Below are 22,531 nucleotides of genomic sequence, written 5' to 3' on the forward strand. Positions count from 1 at the left end.
TACGCCAAATTTTTGGCCTACTTTATGGCGTAGAATGAAAATGACTACATCAGATGCAGCGCACCACGCGGTGTACGAGACAAACATTTCCATTTTTTCATTTTTGTTTTTCAGGTAAAAAATTACTGGTTTCATCTGGCCACTGGTTTACAAATAACTCATAATTTTTTTAAACCAAGAACCAGGCCATCCAATTCCTATATAAAATCAGTCGCTGATCCCGAAAGGTTAGGTTAGGTTGAAGTATTTGACTTGTAGTCACGCATAGACCGGTTCGGTCCACAGCGATACCAGATGGAGCTCATTAGTTATGTGTTTTGAAGTAGTTGTTGTTGTAGCAGATTATTAAACTCTGCTAGTGCGATGCAGTCACCTGTCGTCTTCGTCTAAATGGTAAACAGATCAACCTTCCCCAAGTATAAACTGAGAATGCTCACGGGCATTCTTACAAGGCTCTGTAGACCGCGTAGTCATCTACGCATGATCGGGATTTGGTCTATGGACTTCTGTCGTTTTTGCGAGCAATTTAAGGAGATTCCAATGCACCTTCTCCTGGAATGCATCACTATAGCGTAGAGAAGGTTAAGACATTTTGGCCAACTGCAGCCAGAAGAAAAGATCGTAAGCTCAATCTAACCCAGCTCTATCCTGAGTTTAATAAGGGAACCGGGTTTGGATGAGGTACTGTGAGAGTAGAGAGTACAAAAGGTCATGAGGTCGAAGTACAAACCTCATAAAGGATCTATCTGTCTATCTACAAAGACTCGGAAAACGTGATATTTCGACAGGTTGGGTCTAGAGGAAGATGGGTGTTAGGTGAGTAGGTTTGATAGGGCATGTGAATAGGTGGTTAGTGCAGTGCGGTATACCTTCACATGCTGGATACATATTGGGCATGGCAGGGTCGATTCTGGATAGATAGGAATTTAGTCTACTACAAAATCCACAACGCAATTGGGCCAAAGTTACGCCAGTCTCGCGAGGCAGCTGAAGCTCTGCATCTGCATTAGGTGGTGGTTGGACTCTGATAACGGCCTTTAGGGGTCAGGAGTTTAAGAGGGTGGTAAGAGCCTCCCAATTAATGTCGTTTAGTGTTTGTCTGCATACTGTCCGGTGTAAGAGTTGTAAATATATTTTGTCCTGGATCTCGTCAGTATAATTTGGGAGATGTCTCCTGGCGTGCCTACGGTAGCAACCTAGAAGAAACTGCTTGCTGAGCATTTTGTTGTGCTCTTTAACAGGGAGCATTTATGCCTCATTGTGTAGGTGTTCCAGGGGGGGGGGCCATCAGGCAATATCCCGTGGCTGTCCTGATAGCAGCAGAGCTTCATCCACTGCGAATCGCTGGTAACAAGCAACCGGACAGGCAGTCGGAACGATGCAGATTTATAGCCGGCCAAGGACTGTCACTCCTGTAGCATTCCCCGTAAATATATAGGGAATGTTTTTGCTGCTACAACAACAACAACCAGACAGGTGCAGCATAATTTATAACCGGCCGGCCAATTGCTTTAAATGTAGCCAGCAACATTTCTTTGTCTATGCCCCAAGTGGGGCCGGCAAGCGATTTGAGGACTTTTTTGCGGTTTTGGACTTTAGTAGCAATTGTGGTTGTATTCGCAGAAAAGGAGAGCAAACTATCAAAGGGGAGGCCCAAAATTTTTGGTTGTTTACTGTCGGCATTGGTCAGAATTAGCTGTTCCTACGACAGTCGGTTCTACGTAACCAGAACAACCCGGCCAAGGACTGTCTTCTCAGCGGTATTCCTCGTATATGGATGGGGAATGTTTATGCTGCTACAACAACAACAACAAGAATAACAACCTTTAATTGTAGTTCGACCTCCTTCATCCAGGTGGAAAAGAGGGTCGCCGTGGCTTGAGTGGGAGAAAGTTGGATATTCCCCTCAGTGGAAAAGCGAAAAAGTCTGGTGAGATAGTCTACCCGCATTGTGCCCGTTTCTACTGCGATTTTAAGGAGATATTTCTAACTTGGTGCTGATATTTCTTGTAGTGCATCAAACTGTCGTACCTCCAGATATTTTAATCGCGTTTTGAATAACGCAGAAGATTCACAAAGGAGATGCTCTACCGTTTTTCTTGAGCTTGAGAACTTTATATATCCGCGCACATTTTAGTAAACGTTAATTTGGGCTGGTTGTATTGGAATCAAACAAACTCGTAGACAGTGAGCGAAGATTGGAAGATCAAAGGCACGGATGGAAATTTAGTCTTAAGCCATAAAAAGTAGTTCCGATCTCAAGATTTCTGCTTAAAACGGCACAGAGCCACAAAGCAGGCTATTGGCAGCACTATCGAAAAGTTGATAAAGTACATACCAAAATAGTGAAAAAAATTGATGTCAAAAGTGGGATTGCATGGAACAAGTTTAAGCCTAACGATTACAATTTGCGTGAGCATTTCTGCGAGACAAGGTTGGAGCGCTTTCGTATGACAAACGGTATCTTTTGGAGTGGTGAAACCCATTTTCATTTAAATGGAATTGTTAATAAGTAGAATTGCTGTTGTTATAGCAGCATAAACACTCCCCATACATATACGTGGAATGCTGCCAGAGTGACAGTTCTTGGCCGGATATATAGTAAATCCGGGTCGTTCCGGTAACGTAAAACCGACTGTCGGGAGGGAAATTGCTGTTATTGGTAACCTAAAAGCAGAACCCACTATTAAAACATTAACAGTCCCAAAGTGACGGTTTGGTGTGCATTGTCAACCAGTGGAATAATTTTACTATTTTTTTTTTGTAATTGTCGAGTGCACCATCCAATTTCTGTGGACGGTGTCTCTTATCGGCGCGTGCTGAACGATTATGTTGTGCCAATAATGAGAGAACATCCTTCCTTGATGTTTTCAACAAGATTGCGCCACGCCCGGAGAGTCCGTAGCGATACTGCGTGATTTCTTCCCTAAAAAACTGATAAGCGGGTGACCAGGATACCCAGGTCGTCCGATCTTTCCGCTATGGACTCTTTTCTATGCGTGTAATTCAAAAGTAAAGTCTATGAAAAACACACCCAGCCAGCCATCAACTCAGCGCTAAAAGTAAATATCATTCGCGAGTTTAATGGCATCCCGACATCAGACAGAGTACGGAGGTCAGATTCTAAGAACGTATCCAACGTACACATTTAGATGAAATAATTATTTTTTTTATTTTATTATTAATTAAATTAATAAATAAAAGAATTGAACTAATACAAAAATTAAAAAATAAAATACGCACTAGTCTTAAACTTTTATGACTAGTAAGTTTTTTTAATTTAGATTTTAATTCCTAATCGTGCCAGCGGACCACCCTATATGTATGTATATTCGTACTCTCATAATTAAGTGCTTTATTTTATAAAATATTCGCATTATTTTCATGCTATCTTTTTTTGGTTCATTCTTAGAAAAACATTTTTTTAATTTTAAAATTAATTAATCAAAATCAAACACTTTGTACAAAATTCACAAAAATTTTAAAAATTGCCATCAAATTTTTCCAGTTTTTAATCAAAATTTGTGCTAAAGTACCAATCAAAAAGGCCATAAATTTAGTTTGGAAAATTGCCCGAATGTGATTCGCAGGTGTTTTGGCCCACTTGCGGGCAATGGCTTTTTTCAGCGCCTCGAGACTGGTCTCCTCTTTTAGTTCAATCCTTGCTCTCCGAAATAGCCCATAGACAATAATCCATCGGACTCGCGTCTGGTGAATTTAAGAGCTATTGTGTGGACGTTATGAAGCTCGGAAGCTCGTTGTTTTATAGCCATCCTTGACTCACTCGAGCTTTGTGAGATGACGCCGAGTCTCCTCCTCGCCGAGTCAACCTCCAGAATGACCGCTTTCGGTCAAGCGAAGCAACTCCTTTGCTCTTTCAAGTCTGACTTGTTGCTGCTTTGGCGTGAGATCATGCGCCTTTTGGATCTTGTAAGGCTTGACTTTGAGATCATTTTTCAGTATGCGGCGGATGCTACGCTCAGATATTTTCAGTTCTTGCGCCATTTGAATGGCACTTCGTTGGGGACAAGTCGCTTCTTCACTTTTTTAACCATTTCACGTGACGTTGCAGTCTTTTGATGACCACCTCCATGACGTTTCGCGATGCTACCAGTATCATTGTAACGCGTAATGGTGCATCAGCTGCGCGAGCGGTCTGAAGTTGTTTACACTTCGAGTGCCGGACCCTGTATATGGAAGAAAATGCTCAGCATTCTGTGCAAGATAAATTGTCAAAAATCAACGCGATTTTTGAGCGATTTCAAACTCGCACTGAAATTGAATGGGCTACAAAACTGTATACTTAGAAAGTTTCTAGAAATTCTAATTGAAGAGTTAAACGTTTTGAGGGGAATGTTTTGATTTTTTTTTTAATTTTATACAAAGTCTGGAACTTTGATTTATTTATTTTTATGATTTTTCTATTTCGATGAATTATGTATTTTTATGATTTATATATTTCTATGATGGAACTATCTAATGATTGATTTTATATATCTTACTAATTTTTGTAATTTCAATTTAACCCTAATCCCATATCGTTCCATTTGGCACCTTAATCCCATGTCGATGGGTCGGCGCTTATTTCTACTATATAACGCCAACAGAAAATTTGAAAAAATGCATAAGGTATCTTCTAAGCTTTAAGGGGGGAGCCTGGTTTATGAGGTCTAAAAATTGCATCTCTTTGCGATTTTTGTTTTTAAGGAAAAAATTAATTTAGCACTGCAAAGTTTTTTCTATCTTTTAATGAACATTTAAAAAGTATAAAAAATTTTTGTACTGGTTAAAATAAGTTGAAAAAAATGTTTAACATAGAAATTAGTAGAGCGATGTTCCTTTATGGACATAGAGGGAGCCTTCGACAACGCAAATTACAAATCCATAGAAACAGCACTCGAGAAAAGAGGTGCAAACCCAATATTAACACATTGGATAAGCCAAATGCTTAATCAGAGGATTATTAAAGCCTCGTTAGGCCAAGCTGAACTGAATGTCACAACAGTAAAAGGATGTCCGCAAGGAGGAGTTCTTTCTCCACTGCTATGGTCCCTACTAGTTGATGACTTGGTGCAGCACCTAAACAATAAGGGATTTATAACCATTGGCTATGCAGATGACATATCTGTTATAATAAAAGGCAACCATGAAAGGACACTAACAGACTTAATGCAAAATGCCTTGAACGCAACATGGGAATGGTGTAAAAAGGAGGGGCTGTCGATCAACCCTAACAAAACCACAATAATCCCCTTCACAAGAAAAAGAAAGCTAGAGTTTCCTGCATTGAAAATAAATGAAACAGTGATAGAACTAAAGGAAGAGGTCAAATATCTAGGTTTAACTTTAGATAAAAAACTCACTTGGGAATCACATATCTACACTAATATTATAAAGAGGAAAACTTTGTTTGTTTGGTTGTAATGAATAGGCTCAAAAACTACTGGACCGATTTTAAAAATTCTTTCACCATTCGAAAGCTACATCATCCACGAGTAACATGGATTATATTTTATTTTGGAAATAGGGCTCGAGATATAGGTCAAAACGTGGACCCGGGTAACCTTCGGATGTGTATGTACAATATGGGTATCAAATGGAAGCTGTTGGTGAATGCTTTAGTCCAGAGTATTTTTCATACCGCTCCGTGACTAGGGTCTCGAGATAGAGACCAAAACGTGGACCCTAGAATGTGTTTGTACAATATGGATATCAAATTGAAGCTGTTGGTGAATGCTTTAGTACAGAGTATTTTTCATGCCGCTCCGTGTTTTATTGCGTTTACTTGTTTCATCGACGATGATTACCACGTCACCCTTGTCGACAGGTTCAGGTAGAGGTTGATACCATTTTGCGCGACGAGTTAGGTTAGGAAGATATTCCCACACCCACCGTCTGCAAAAATGGTCAGCTGTGTTCTCGTAGTCCGCTTGACAGCGGTCTGGAATTCAAGACATTTTCGACATCCGCTAGTGCTGTATGCGAAGTATGTGCTCGTTCGCGCGAATTATGTCCGACAAAATAGATTTGACGGAGCGAATCATCCTCTCTTATGCTCCGCCCATATGCGGTGCGGCCGGGGGTATAAAATGCCACTCCACCTCTGGGTACTTTTGCTATAACTCATCAGACGAAATTCTCTCTATCTCGGCTTGTAAATAATATAACAAAAAAAGCCATGAAATCCTTGTGGACAACCAAACAATAACTAGGGAGATCCTGGGGCCTCAGCCCTAGTATGGCCCTCTGGATATACACCCAAATGGTTAGACCAATCATACTGTATGGGGCACTAGTATGGTAGAGCAAATCTATTCAAAAAACAGCGATAACCAAACTGGGAAAAGGACAAAAGCTTGCTTGCCTATGCATCACAGGGGCTATGAGAACTACCCCAACAGCTGGCATGGAAGCACTCCTCAATCTCCCACCACTTCATATAGCAATCCAAGAGGAAGCAGCTACGCAAGCACTCATGATACACATGAAAGAAATATTCAAATTGGGCAACCCCACTGGTCACCTAAATATCCTAAATAAAATCAAAAACACCATAAGCATGGCTCAAGTTTCAGACCACATTGACCTAACCCTCTGTTTCACAAAAGGATACACAGTTACCTTTCCTGAGAGGATCGAGTGGAAAACAAACCCGAAATGGATGAATGATGGTACACTGAGGGATCAAAAACACCTTATGCTGTAGGAGCAGGAGTAGTGGGGCCCAGAATCCACAAATCATACACTCTCACCAGGGACACCACTATCTTCCAAGCGGAACTATATGCAATAATGGAAGCAGCAAACATCATGCAACGTAGAAACCACAAGAGAGTAAAGATCAAAATACTCTCGGACAGCCAATCAGTTCTAAAAGCTTTAGATAGCTATACCTACAACTCAAAAACTCTCTTACAATGCCACAAGGCACTCAATAACCTGGCAGTCAAAAACAATGTTTCATTAATTTGGGTACCGGGACATGAGGGATATGACGGCAACGAAAAGGCAGACTTTCAAGCCAAAAAAGGGACAGATGTAAACTTCATCGGACCTAGTCCTATGTTCGAATTCAACAAAAACAACCTGAAACAAAAAGTAAAATACTGGGCCAAAACTCTATTAAATCAGCATTGGAACAACGTAAAGGGTCTTAGACACTCCAAAAAGTTCCTAAGTTTCAACGCTAAAAGAGCTACCATGGCCCTCACGTTAAACAAAGAGAGCATTCGCACTCTCACAGGCGCCCTCACGGGTCGCTTCACCTGCAACAAACACTTACATAAATTTGGCATAACTAACACCAGCACCTGCAGATTTTGCTGCGAAGATGAGGAGTCTATAGAACATCTCATTATCGAATGTCCGAGGTTGACGCATAGAAGGAAAAGGTTTTTAAACAAGTTCATGCTTACAGATGAAGACCTTCAATCACTCCCTCAGAAGGAGCTGGTACAATTCATAAGCATACTTAATAGTCAATAGACAGCATAGGGGGCACAATAGATCAATATGGTCGCAGTGTTAAAGGGCCATACCTTAACCCTTTACAACCATTAACCATTAACCATTAGTAGAGCGCTGCAACGCTGGAGTTTCCAACTGGCGTACAAGATACAGATCGTAATTATTATCTAAAGCAAAAAATTCAAATGGGTTTCTAATTATCATGATTTTTTATTCTACATGAACTAAGAAAACTGAGAGAAATTCTAAAATTTCAACTTTTTGGAGGTTTTAAAGAAAAAAATGCCTTTCTATAAAAAAAAATTCACTTCAACTTGGTATAAAAATCTTGAAAATTTTTTTTTATCTATTTTGTTAGTTCAAATAGAAGAGAATTTAATACTGAAGGGAACAAGCTATGATTCATTTCAAAAGGTTCATTAGTTTTTTTTCATTCATGTACGCCAATTCAAAGAAATCATAAAAATGAAAAGTCGAGAAAAGAAGATAAAGTTTGTACTATAGCTGTCCGGTCACAGCGTAACTAACTAACGCTCGCCTACCTTTGGCTTTGTATCTACGGAAATATTGAGAATTAGGCTCTGTAACTTTGTGTAAATATTCTGAAATATATTAGGAATCGCTTAAAACGAAAAAAAAAAAATTGATTTTTTTGACCTTATAAACCAGGCTCCCCCCTTAACTAAGCATATCCGAAGAGAATTTTTGAATTTTTTTATTTTAATAATATTTTATCATAAGCAAATGGTATGAAATATGCATCGTGCAGTAGTTTCATAAAAAACGGGCCGGACACGAACGACCATCGACATGGGATTAGGGTTAATAATTTACTTTATTTATTTTTGTAGAGGTATTAGTGTTTGTATTATTGCATTTGCCGTACTAATAAAATCCATAACTGACCCTTAACCTTACTGTTCTAATGTTTCGAATAAAATAAATGCAATGAATTGACTTTAATAAGCTATTTCCCATAGCTATTAACTAAAAAAGATTAGAAAAATATGGGCTAAATGAAAGCTAATGTAGCAAAAAATGTAATTTTCATGGTGCGCCAAGGTTCATGTCCGCAAATGTATGTGCAAATAAATACTTGTGTAATTGTAATAGCTTTGCTGCAATTTTTATTGAATTGAAATTTACTATCGCGGCCCATAGAATTTAGAAAATAAAATATAATTGCAAAATGAATATGCGCCAGCCACAGTAGGCGCTTGCCTATTGTGAATTCGATACTAACATAAACAATGATTAAAAATAATTTCTCTAATGGCAATTCGAAATATTTCTTCGCTTAATAAATCTGCGAGCAATTAGGCGAGATCACTTGCAGCGCCGTGCACAAATGTTTGCAATTCACTCATTAAGTGGTTGCCAATGCATTGCGAAAGCGGCATACTTCCACTGGCTATGGTGGTGTCACGGGCTATTGTGTTTTAATCCCTCAAATCCTCTTTAAAATTCGTAGTCTTATTTGTTCGCGGCTGCACGAGAGGGGGAGGAGGAATGAAACTTGCTTGCATATTCATTTGCACAGGCCAAAGTAAATTATTTCAATTAATTTACAACGTAATGAATGAACGATTTGCTGCCACAGATTTTCACACATACACACACACACAAGAAGACATATTTGTAGGAAAATACACACCCAGCAAACAGCAAGATTTGCTATGTACATACAAATGTACATGAAACCGCATCTCGCAATAAAGTCAAAAAATTGCAATCATTAAAACGGAACAAAAAAAAAAAAAGAAATTAAAATGTTTAAATTGAGTTTTTTGAAGTATTTCAGGCACACATAAAAGAAATATTTTTTCAGCGCACTGTAAAATCGCCAAATTGGCATTTTTCATATCACCTTTTTGTTTGATGTCCGATTTTTACGAGTGATATCGCGTCGCCTGTTCTAATTTTAGGAAAACCACCCACAACGGAACAGAAAAGTAGCCGTTAAGTGCACCACATTTACAGAAAAAAGTATGAGTCTTTTCTTTGCACTTTAGTGTTTCAAATTTTGATCAAAGAAATTTTTATAAATTAATAATAAAATTTTCGAGGCGGAGAATTTTAAATTTGTAAAAAAATGGTATATCAATTTATAAATGACAATAGCTGCCTCGGTAGCCTAGCGTAAGTGCACTAGCCTGCCATCCCAGCAGTTGTGGGTATGAATTTCACGTAAAACACTTTCCCACACTTACCCACTTTCCCTGTTTCTAAAAACAAAAATAAATCATTCCGCAACCCCAAAAACGTATCCTTTCCATCAATTACACATTGCATCAGTAGTTGCGCCAGCAAGAGGAAGCGGTCAGCCGCTGTTAAAGCGCAGACGCACCAAATTTAGCGAAGTCCTCAACCATCTGTGCGATCCTTCTGGCAGAAAAATGTGAAACACAGATGGCGCTCCAAGCAGCAAGAAGGCGTTGTTCCTAAGCAACGACAGGTGGGCATTCCCACTACTTAGGACTGGTAGCGGCAGGCTAATCACCTCCATCGTCAGAAATCAAAATAAATTAACGAAACCAACGCAAGACTGAGTCTTGTCGAGGCCCTATGCTCCTAAGAGGAGTGAACAAGGAAAAAAAAAGAAAATTGTAAATGGCCACACACCCGACTTGGCAGCTTTCGGTTATTTTGAGGTTAGTTTGGCTTGACAATTCACCAAATTGTTCAAATTTATTATATTTTGAAAAACATGGTTAATTTCGCGCTGCTAATCCATAAGTCATTGTTGAAACACTCTTTTCGTCCAGAAAAAGTCAATGTTAGGTGTGATTTAGGCGCCAGCGGAGTCACTGGCTAATTCATTCATGCGATTTAACTCCTTGATATTATTTTCTCAGGCGATATGTACGTTTGTATGTCATGCATTCCCATAACAGCCGGTTCTACGATACCGGTATGACTCGCGGTTTTCCCCGACCAAGGGCTACCGCTCCAGTAAACTAGCCCTGTTTAGTGTACCGTATCCCACCCCCAATCTCTCGTCACAGGAGCAATCCTGCAATCCGGCTCCACCCGAACTCCACCTCGGTTAGGTGCCATAAGTGCAACCACAGGGAGTGGTCCACAACGTTTGTGGCCACGTGTTGCTCCCGCCATCAGGCGACCCCTGCCTCAACGTCCTCAGTGCCGGTACGTCAAACTGCCGCCACCAACCATACCTTAACGGTAAGGAGCCCTCAGGCGCAACACAACTCCCTTACTGACCCACAATCCAGTGTGGGGACAAACCAGCAGCTCTTGGTCCCCCGCACAGTCCAGAGTTCCTCGGAACCTGACAACAGTCCAGTGCAATTCTTGCAATGGCTGGTGTGACTTTCGGAGGTGCTCTGGCCTGCGCACCACCCGTGAGTGGACACGCGACTTCGTTGCCCCCTGCTACAGAGCTCTGCACCCGCAACCGCCCGTCAACGTTACCCCACAACAACTTTTGCGAAACGCATAGCAGGACCAACGCAGACAACACCACGCGTCCCTCACCCTCGAGTTACGACCATACTCCCGAGGAGTTTTAGACTTTTACAATTTAACTGCAACGGACTTACGAGCAAGATTGACGAGATAGTCGACTTCATGAGCCGACAAGGTATCAAGATAGCTGCGGTCCAAGAGACAAAATTGCACGCTAGCTCCTCCCTGATTACCAGGGACGGCTACAACGTGCACTGAAAGGATCGCAAGCGAGACAACGGTGGAGGCCTGGTGTTTATAGTCCACCATACAGTGCAGTATCGTCCCATTGATGAAGGCATCGAGCGCAGGGACAGCACCTTAGAATGTCAAGGGATTGCTGTCCGGTCAGGCGATGCCGAGCTCGAAATATTTAATATATACATATATATCCCCTGTCACCTGCTGCCCGATATTGGTGCGCTCATCAGGGGTGAAAACCGATTGTTAGTAGGTGACTTTAATGCGCATCACGATCTTTGGCATTCAAGCCTGCCGAATGATCGTAGGGGACAGTTATTGGCAGAGCAGATAGACGATTCAACATTCAGCACTGTAAACGACGACGCCCCCTCCAGGGTAGTAGGCAATTGCAGCAGCTCGCCTGACATCACAATTGCTAGCGCAGGTCTGATAAATAGCATAACCTGGTGACCTGTGCTATCCCTTGCACCAGACCACTTGTCCATTATCAACTCGATCGAGAAACCTGCCGACTTTGTTTCCGCGGATCACCGGTCATATATCAACTTCAACAAAACTGATTGGACTAGATTCGCGGAATTTACTGAAGACATCTTCGCCGCTCTCCCCATTCCCACCGATGTGCGCGCAAGCGAACGCGCATTCCGCAAGGTGATCACAGCCGCCGCGGCTCGCTTCATACCCGCTGGAAGGATCCGGGACTTACGTCCCAATTTCCCAGCCGAAGCAGCTGTTCTGACGAACAAGCGTGGCCGATCCCGGGGATCCTCTGATAAGGGATCTCAATTCGGAGATCCGGCAACTGGTAACTCAACACAAGCGGAACAAATGGGAAGAGCATTTGAAGTCCTGCAACTTCACCTCTGATGTGAGTAAGCTCTGGTTCAACGTAAGGTCCCTGTCGAACCCGACCTAAGCACAACGACAAGGTGGATATCACCTTCAACGGTTGAAGGTGCTTCGTCGGATCCGAAGAGATGCGCGAGCTACTTTAGCCGGCAATTTATTCTGCGCGGGTTACCAACTGCCGTTAATGCGTTTGAATCGAGCTCTCAAAGAAAACCGGCCGGAATGGGACGGTAGACATGACAAACTGATTTTGCTGACAACGCCAGGCCCCACGTTGCTAAATCGGTCCAGTTACTATTTAGAATGACTGAGGAAACCTTGCCCCACCCGCCGTACTTCCAAGACATTGCACCTTCGGATTACCATCTGTTCCGATCAATGCAGTCAGCCCTTAGTGGGAGCGGTTCGCTTCTTACGAGATCATCGCAAACTGGTTCAAGGAATGGATCAAGTCAAAAGAACTCGAATTTTTCGTCAGAGGAGTCCGTATGCTACCTGAAAGATGGAGTCAAGTTGTACAGGGTTGCCAATATTCGACGGACCCATCTGGCAACCCTGTATCTTTTGACAGAGACGTCAGATCGCTTAATGACATGCGCGTTGGAAGCGTCAGTCCAAGCAGATTTTTATCATGGAACAGTACACGCCACGCGAGCGCTCCCAAATTGTTGAAATTTACATTCAACAAAAGAAGTCAATTGTGAAAATTCAACGTGGGTATAAAAAATTAAATATTGTGAAAAGTGCGCCTTCTAAGAACACCATTAAACGTTTGTACGAAAGGTTTTCGACTGGTGATGCTCTTTCTAATCCAAAGAGGGCAAATTGCTTTTGTACGGGCGGGTGTTGAGACGTCGCCAAGGACATCCCAAAATCGCCGTTCTCAGCAGTTGGGCATTGCTCAGACCACTTTACAACGAATTATCCGCATTGATTTGCATTTATTCCCGTATAAGATTCAATTGACGTAAAAATTGTTGCCTGCGGACAAGCCTCGTCGATTGGAATGGGCCCAAAAAACCCATGGGTCCGTCGAATATGGGCAACCCTGTAGCTTCTAATGGCACATACTTCACATAATTCTTTAAATAATTCGTAACTTTGGCTAAGGAAAGACGGAAACTTATTCCCATAGCCAATAATTTAGAAATCACACATTCTCAAATGTTCTAAACTGTGTTTGCTGGGCAACTGTCTACAAAATACAAATATACACATCTACCCATTAATACCTGTTCTCATATGTATGTATTTATGTATATATGTTTGTGTTTGCATTTAGTTCAAACAACCGTGCATTTGGCACCGTTAGCGTTTGCACCCGCATTTAATGTGTTCTACATGCATACGCGTGAATATGAGTGTATATGTGTGGGTGTGTGAATGGATGTGCATGGGCATATTACTTATACGACATGTGGCTCGCTGATGAGCTGATATAAAAGTATCAGTTGTTTTGCATATTTCTCGCAAACAAATGTGATTTTTCCTCAATTCTATTATTTTTACTGTTGTATAGTTTTTAAAATTTGAATTTTTATTTTTAATGTAAGTTTCTGGGCAACGCCATTGTTCGATGCATAAGTATGTATGTATGTGTGTGTGTGTGTGTGTGTGTGTGTGTGTGTGTGTGTGTGTGTTTGTGTAGGTATGCATGTACCCACCTGTGTTCCCCAAAGGCTGCCACAAAAGATGCAGCCTAGAATTTGCAATTTACAATACAAAAGTAGCATACATACATACGCACACAGTGGATGCAAAAAATGTGCGAAAAAGAAAACGAAAACACAGTGTATGCACACAGTAAGCGCATATGTACATACATATGTATGTATTTGGGGCGTAGACATAAAAGGTGCAAGATAAATATTTTTTCCTAATTTACTTTTGCTTGGCGCAGAATGTGGTGTAAAAACAAAACGAGCCTACAAATATGAACAAACATGTGTACACACCTACGTACATGCATACATACATATATATGTACATATGAACAAGTAAACAAGCGGGAAAATAAATACAATGGTACACAAATTTTAACGGCGCGAGTGCGTTCGCTTTGACAAAAACAATGAATACATTATGCATACATACAAACATACACAGGAACTATTTGTGGACGAAAAGTGTGAATTTCGCTGTAGTTTCCATAATTTTTCTTAAAAGTATTTTCATATGTACAGTGGCGAGCGTAACTGAGTGCAGCGTATTTTGTTTTTTTAATATGTACAATGTTTTTTGAGCTAGAATTTTTTTATAAAGGGTGGTTAAGTTTCAAGGGCCGGTGTTGATTTTGAATAAAACACATTTTTTTAGGAAATTATTGTCATTTCTCTTTATTATGATAATATTGATATGGCTCAATTACATATGGAATATAATATCGGTCAAATGGCCGCCGCGGCCTCGGCGGCACACCTCCATCCGATAGTCCAAATTTTCGATGACGCTGAGGCATAATTGAGGTTCTATGCCGTTATCTCATCTTTTATCTCTTGAATTGTTGTTGGCTTATCGACGTACACCTTTTCTTTCAAATAACCCCAAAGAAAGAAGTCCAACGGTGTCGTTGACGTTTAGGTGTGGTTCACATTCAACATCGGCCCTTGAAATTTAACCACCCTTTATAATTTTTTTTTTATTTTGTTATGTGTTTTTCTTCATATTGCTATGCTTTAACCAGAATCTTGTATGCAGATCAAGCTTTTTTTAAGAAAAATCATCAAATTTTCATCTAAATTTTGAATTTTTTATTCCGAATTTCTAGAAAATTTTCGAGTATGCAGTTTTGGTTCAATAAAGTGTATGTTTTGCAGGTATCACGCAGAAGCTTGGACTATGACAACATCCAATGAGGCGTCCCTTGGGTTGTTTGAGAGAAAAACTCCGCGCTTGGAGCTTTGCACGTTGGCAACGGCGAATATCGCAAGCGATGGAACGACGAGCTGTGTGAGCTTTACGACGACATAGACAACTCGCAGCGAATAAAGATCCAGTAGTTTTGTTGGCTGGGCCATGTCGTAAGAATGGATACCAACGACCCGGCTATGAAAGTATTCGATGCGGTACCAGCTGGTGTTAGCAGAGGAAGAGGAAGGCCTCCTCTGTGTTGGAAAGATTAGGTGGAGAAGGACTTGGCTTCACTTGGTATGCCTAACTGGCGCCAGTTAGCAAGAGAAACGACTGGCGCGCTTAGTTAAATTCGGCCGAAATTGCTTAAACGGTAATCGCACCAATCAAGAAGAAGAAGAAGAACATGTATGTTCTAAACGGCTAAAGAATCAAGTTGATTTTCTGAAACCGCTTTGGCGTCTTTTTTTCATACAACAAGGGCATTTTATAAAAACTGGAGTTGATTCTTCAGAAAATAAATTATTAAAACTCCTAGCAATTTTTTAGCCGGTAAACATTTGCACTCATTTTATTAAAATTGTATGTGCCACGTTGCTACGTACTCGATTTTCTAAAAATTCAGATTAAAAATTTTCAAAATTTAGAAAAATTAAAAAAAAGTTCTAAATTTTGTGAAAAAAAAAATTAACGAACAAATTTTAACTCGAAAAACATTTTAAATATTGAAAAAAAAATCACAATACACGTATAGGGTTTTTCAGTAAGAGCGCTTCAACTTTTGAACTTTTTTGAATAAAACACAAACGATTTGACTTTTTTAACTAATTTTTTTTTTATTATCGAGTTTGAACATATACATTTAAGTATGAAATTCGATTTCTTTTGCATGACCACCGCGTGCACGTTTTACGAAGTGCAATCGTTGAATCCAATTTTCGACCACTCTTTTGCATAAATCGGCCGAAATTCCAGCAATTTCGCGTTCAATATTGGCTCTGAGCTCACAAATCGTCGCCGGCTTGTTACTGTACACCAATGACTTCACATAACCCCAAAACGGGACGGCTTGTTAAATGGACCGTAAAATGGCCGTAATGCTCTTAAAGTAGCAGCAACAGAACGATTATTTTCATAAAAAATTTGCACGATTTGCAATCGTTGCTCAAGTGTGTAGCGTTCCATGATGAAATGTATACTAATGAAGTTTACAAATGACAAGCGAAAAACAAAAAATATTGCGTCGTTCGCCCTCCCTATCGGAAAAAAGTTGAAGCGCACCTATTGAATAACCCTTTAGGTATATGAGATTTTACTCAACCTAATCTTTGTACATGCAATGTGGCGCAAAATTAATAATCCAATTTTTTTTTTTTTTTTTTAATAACTTTTTTACTAAAAAATTTAAAAAAGATTTCGAGTGATGGAAATCTTTATATTGACCTTCACGCGCTCCATTGCTTGTCAATTCATATACTGTTGTTGTTGTTTTTGTAGCAGCAGTCTAGTTCCCAATTGTCAAATATGATTGACGTACAACGCCATTTGCAAAAATTTTACATCTTTCGATAGGTGATTAATTTTGTGCCACCTTGTAGTATTAATAATAACTGAAAAAAAGTGCAATAACAAAAATATAGTAATTTTAGTTGCCTAACTTTTTGTTATTTTTTTATAAAAATTATTTGAAGTTCTAGAAAATTCGATTATCACTTTGCAGCGGATTCTAAAGACTGCTTTCTCCTCTGTTACTAACACTTTTGCCCTTCTGCACTACAGCTAAATTGAGTCACAACTTTTTCTGTTGCCACTACTTCGCTTGGAGTGGAGTACGCTTTAAAAGGAAAGGATATATTATGGATATATATATATATATATATATATTAGGGCGGGTCGATTTAAAAATCGCTCATTGCTCTGTGAAAATCATATTCTAGGGATCAAAATAATAAACTTTGCCGAAGGAACCATACCTCTAAAACGAATTCTGATGTCCCCCATTTCAAAATATCACCATTTTTGGCCTTTACATGAAAAAATCACCTGAATGGCTATGTTTTTTTCTTTATTTTTATTTATTTATAATAATATCTATTTTTTCTCTTAAGAAATTTATTTAGAACATATGTAAATGAAAAAATTAATTTAAGTGAGTTATAGAAAGGGAACTAAAAAGTTCGACCCAAATTGGGGGACATTAGAATTCGTTTTAGAGGTATGGTTCCTTCGGCAAAGTTTCTTATTTTGATTAGAATATGATATGAATATATTAGAATATGATTTTCACAGAGCAATGGGCGATTTTTTTGCCTCCCCACAAATCGACCCGGCCTAATATATATGGGTAATTCAATAGTGTCATTCCCTTTATCTCCCATTGGCGCATAGAGCCTCAATAAAGCGTTTCGACCCGGTCCTGTTTTTGACAAGCAATTTTAGTGCGTTGCATGATTTCCCACATTCATGAACTGATTTTTGTAGCGATCTTCTCCATGTAGTCTTAGGTCGGCCCCTTTTGCGGCTTCCTTAAGGGTTCCAATCAACAGCCACTTTCCTAATTTTATATGGTTGGCCATTGGCTGCACGTTACACTTTTTTATATAACTCATCATCTGATGACGTTTGGTCACCACACCTCGAGAATTCTCCGGAGACATCTGTTTAGAAAACTTTAAAGTTTTCCGGTTAGATGACGCATTTTATGTGGCTGCTTATGCTATACAAGCAGCTCTAACAGTTAATGAAAAACGCATTTATTTTGTCTATAGTATCTCTCAAACTTTAAAGATGGAAAGTTAATAAGAATTTTAATCAAATATATTTTTTAGTGGTTTGGTTACAATATTTTGATGGTAAAATATTACGTATTCCACTCCTTCGAGTACTTTTACAGGAGCAGCATGGCTTTTTTCCGGACCGCTCAACAGTGTCTAATTTAGCTGTATTTTCGGATGATTGTATCGCTGCCTTCCAATCAGGGCACCAGGTTGACACCGTTTATACCGTCTTCTCTAAGGCCTTTGATTGGGTTTCCCATATAATACTAATAAACAAATTAGGCTGTATTAGCTTCCACTCAGCCTTCTTAAGTTGGATCTCATCTTACTTGCAGAATCGCCATTCTTAGGTCGTCCTCGACCACGTTAGGTCTCTTCCTTTCGTTGCTTGCTCTGGGGATCCACAAGATAGTATTCTTTTTGTTCTGTTTATCAACGATATTTATTCTTGCTTTTCGTCAGCAAGATTCCTGCTCTGAATTGATGCAAATTGATTTAGATAATTTCAGCAACTGCTGTATCAATAATCGTCTTTGGCTCAACATAAATAAGTGCTTCCAATTTCCAAGCGTGCGACTGTTATTGACTCCTTTTATCATATTTCGAGAACACCCTTGTCATGTGTATGTGAAATTAAAGACTTGGGTGCAATATTTGATTTGAAGTTTACTTATACTAGTCATATAAATTTAGTTATTGCCAAATCTTTCGCCATGCTTGCTTTTGTTAGGCGTCATAGCTCCGATTTCTCCGATCCTAATACGTTGAAGCTTTGGTATACGGCGTTTGTCCATTCCAAACTAGAGTATGCAACTTTCATTTGGTCTCCGTATAATTCGTGCCATGCTGCTGGAATTGAACGAATCCAAAAAGTATTCTTAGATTTCGCGTTGCGTAATTTACGCTTTTCGAATCCTATTCCTACATATGAAGCGCAATGCTTATTGATCAACTTAAAATCATTGCAAATCAGGAGAATAATCCTATCTTTATCCTTCATTTTCGACTTAATACGTGGGGCTGTTGACTGTCCGATGCTTTTTGAGAGGATTTTCTTTAATATTCCGGCCAGAGCTCTGCGTTGGTCGGAGTTCTTCTATATTGGTCTTTCAAAATCCCTTTATGCTCAGAATGCTCTTATTTCCAGAACCTTAATTGAGTTTAATAAAATCACTAGATTTGTTGAGATCGATTTTTCATTTTCAAAAGATCACCTATTCAAATCTTTGCATAACTATTTATTATAAATATTATAGTTTAATTGTACACTCTTTTTTTATTGTCTATTAACCTTAAAATATGTCTACTTAACATAGCCTATAAGAATCTTTTATGTATATTCATTGGTTTAATAAATAAATAAATAATTTAATTTTAAATTCATTTAAATTGATAAAATTTTGAAATGCGTTCCAACCAGTGCGAGTCAGTCTGAGCCTTTATCACCTTCACCATAACGAGTTTTAATTTTTTTTAAGTACATGAGAAAAAATTATAAAATTGATAAAATTGTGTAAATTTTTATTTTCAAATTGTATAAAATTTTTTTTATAAATTTCTTTGTTGAAATTTTTAAGTTTTATTTTAACTTCCTTAATAAGTTTCCTAATTGCTGTCAAAAACTAATAAGATTCGAAAGAATTCCTGCTGAAATATTGCAACCAGTAAAAAAGCTTGCAAAAAGGTTGGTTACAAATTCCTCATCTAAAATTTTAAATTAACGCAATCGCTTCCGTGACAATATTTCACACCAGACTAACTCTCAAAGTCAACCACTGACATATAAATCGCAAAGTCAACTTTGGGTGGCCCACTTGGGAAAACTTTACTCATTATAAAATTCGACTTGATAAAATATTTTATTGTGAAAGGAAATATTTAAAAATTGTATGCTGCAAAATTCTGTGTAATAAATTTCTCAGACTATTTAATATAATACAAAATGTTACAGCGAATCGTGAAAAAACAAAAAAAAATTCCTTTGAATCCAATGATGCACGTTTTCCTTTTGACAAACTGTTCCGTAATATCTCTGCTTTTCAAGGTGTTCCGCCTGAGACTATGCAAAATGGGTTTGATGCCGACGTAGCTCGGTCAAAAGACAAGCCACCTGACCTTCACCACCTCTTGCTTAAACTGTTACATAATGCCAGTGCTTTTCAAAGCATCCCGTTGCTTTAAAATACAAATTTTTTGCTTGGCGGGCAGCAGAGAAGTGGTGAATTGAGAGCGGCAATTATTCAAATAACCAGTGCAAATTACGGGAACGGTTCAAATCACTAAAAATTTAATTGTATATTAATTTCGTTTGTGCCTTTTATCATAGTCCCTTATTGCAAGTGATATGTCCGTATTGATATTCAAATATTGATGCCTCGTGTTTGCCTCGATTGTCATACGTTAGCAGTAATTGGAATGCAAAATACTCGTATATGGCCTTATTTCGCCTTATAACAATGAAGGCAATTACAGGCGCGCATGTGTGTGTGTTTTAGCATCGATGTAGCATTGTTGAATTGCTAATTGCTGTCACTTCTTTCTGAGTTTTTAAAAAATACTAATATTTTCATTGAAAACATAGCATATGCACATTATTTGCTTTGCAGTACCGTAAAAATACAGAATTATGGCCCAAAATAAAATTTTTATACAGGATTTTAATGCCCATAATTTTATTTTTACATTATTTTTCTTTTACATAATTTGCAAATACCGAATTATGACCCAAAGGAATTTAAGCTATTTAAAATTTGTTTCACATTTTTTCCGGAATTTTTACCCAAAACAGTATTGTAATGCAGAAATCAGGATCTCTCCCATTTTGAGTACTGGCGCTCCAACTCGACAGTTTCTTTCTCTGCTATGCGCATATTATTCAGGGTCTACTACAGTTGTACCTCGGTTAACCGGGCCTCTACTAACCGGATACATCTGTTAACCGGCATGCTGTGTGTTTGATTTTATATCTCTATTAACCGTGCTTTACCTCTATTATCCGTGCGGCGTATAATAACTTTTTTCAATTTAAGTGAATGTGCAAAGAAATAAAATTCGGGGATTCCCATTTTTTGTTTTTATGTAATAAATTTGTATCAAATTTCACTTTCATTCAGTCTGTAAGTGAAATTTGATCTCTTAACAGGTGCTTTTGTGAAAATGGCTCCATCAATAAGTAAACTGACAAAAAGAGCAAGAAAAGTTCTTTCAATTAAAGAGAAAATAGAACTGATTAACGAATATCGCAAGAACCCATCCGTTCATTTTTTATCTGAAAAATATGGTGTTGGCAAACAAACTGTACGAGACTTAATAAAAAACAAAGAAAAAATTTTGAAATATGAATCGGAAAGTGATTCAATTCACGGTTTAAAAAATAGACATACTCTGAAAAAATCCGAAAATCCAAAGGTTGATTTTGCAACATATGAATGGTTTCGACAAGAAAGATTTAAGGGATGTCCCATTACAGGTAATATTACTCAAATCCAGACATCCACATAAGCTGAAAATTTCCTGCAATTTCTAGGCGAAATGATTACTGAGAAGGCAAAATATTTTCATGGTAAATTAAACATAAATTCCGAGTGTAAGTATTCATCTGGTTGGCTGGAAAAATTCAAAAATCGGCATGGAATTCGTAGGCTGAAATCCACAGGAGAAAAGGAGTGTGCTGATTATGTGTCTGCAACGATGTTTGTGGAAGACTTAAACGAATACATTAAAAATGAACAACTTACAACTGAACAAATTTATAATGCAGACGAAACCGGTCTATTTTGGAAGTGTTTGCCCCAAAATTCGTTGGCGAGTGGTGATGAATATTCTATTGAGGGGTACAAAGAGTCCAAGGAAAGAATCACAGCTTTACTTTGTGCAAATGCAGCTGGGACTCACAAGTGTAAATTGATGATAATAGGAAAAAGTGCTAATCCAAGATGTTTAAAAAATGTTAAATACATTCCTGTAGTTTATAAGTCTAATAAGAGAGCTTGGGTAACACAAGAGCTATTTCTGGAGTGGTTTAACAACAATTTTGTACCAGAGGTAAGAGAACATTTACAACGCATTGGTCTCGAAAAGAATTGCAAAGTTCTTTTGCTATTAGACAACTGTCCAGCACACCCGGATGTAAATGCAATGATATCTGATAATGTTACAGTAAAATATCTACCACCGAATTGTACATCTTTGATTCAGCCTATGGATCAAGAAGCCATTCGGAGTTTCAAATGCCAGTACCGTAAATTTATCGTGCAAAAACTTGTGGATTCTAATAGTCGACACGAATTTGTTAAATCTTTGAACATTAAGTCAGCTGTGTCAGTATGGACAGCAGCGACTTCGTGGGATTCTGTAACCCCACGTGTTTTAAATAAAGTTTGGAATAACTTACTATCTCAAGATGATGAAAATGATTCAACTTTTAGTATTGAGATACAATCAGATGTATTAATACCACCTGGTTTTACAGCTGATGCTATCTCAAAGTGGATGGAGTGCGATATTGATGTCGCACCGTTTGCTATTGTATCTGATGATGAAATCGTTAACATGGTCAATCAAACAGAAGAATATGAGCTTGAGTCAAATTCAGAGGAATCAGATGGAGGTAATACGGTAGAAACCCCCACATTAGCTCAAGCAATAGAGGCTAGTAGTGTTTTGTTAAAGTTCTTAGAAAACTATACTGGTACAGGTATTTCAGAACCAGACAAAATACAAGTGTATCGCATACAAAGTCATTTACTTAAGGAACAAATGAATTCTAAAAGACAAACTACTTTAAACGAATATTTTAAATTAATATAAATATGCATTTAAGTACCTATATGTATGTATATGAAAGTATATTATAAAAACAGTAATAAGATATGTATCTGTATTCATAAGTATGTTAATAGATGCAAATTTACATGTTC

At 38.6% G+C, this 22,531-nt stretch overlaps 2 protein-coding genes across 2 annotated transcripts in view; one reads left to right on the forward strand and one right to left on the reverse strand.

The window, feature by feature from the left end:
* LOC128857207 (serine/threonine-protein phosphatase 2B catalytic subunit 3) overlaps positions 1-22,531 on the reverse strand; it is a 50,800-nt gene that overhangs the window by 9,247 nt on the left and 19,022 nt on the right. The gene's annotated exons all lie outside the window — the stretch shown is intronic.
* LOC128857420 (jerky protein homolog-like) lies at positions 21,144-22,421 on the forward strand. Its single transcript, XM_054093179.1, has one exon. It carries the CDS (start codon positions 21,144-21,146, stop codon positions 22,419-22,421), a length of 1,278 nt encoding a protein of 425 aa, XP_053949154.1.

The sequence above is a fragment of the Anastrepha ludens genome, chromosome 3 (genome assembly GCF_028408465.1).
Source record: "Anastrepha ludens isolate Willacy chromosome 3, idAnaLude1.1, whole genome shotgun sequence".
In the NCBI taxonomy this organism is placed as follows: domain Eukaryota; kingdom Metazoa; phylum Arthropoda; class Insecta; order Diptera; family Tephritidae; genus Anastrepha; species Anastrepha ludens.

What these genes read in the sequence shown, in the direction of transcription:
- LOC128857420 (XM_054093179.1), top strand. Translation starts at nt 21,144, where the DNA reads ATGATTACTGAGAAGGCAAAATATTTTCATGGTAAATTAAACATAAAT.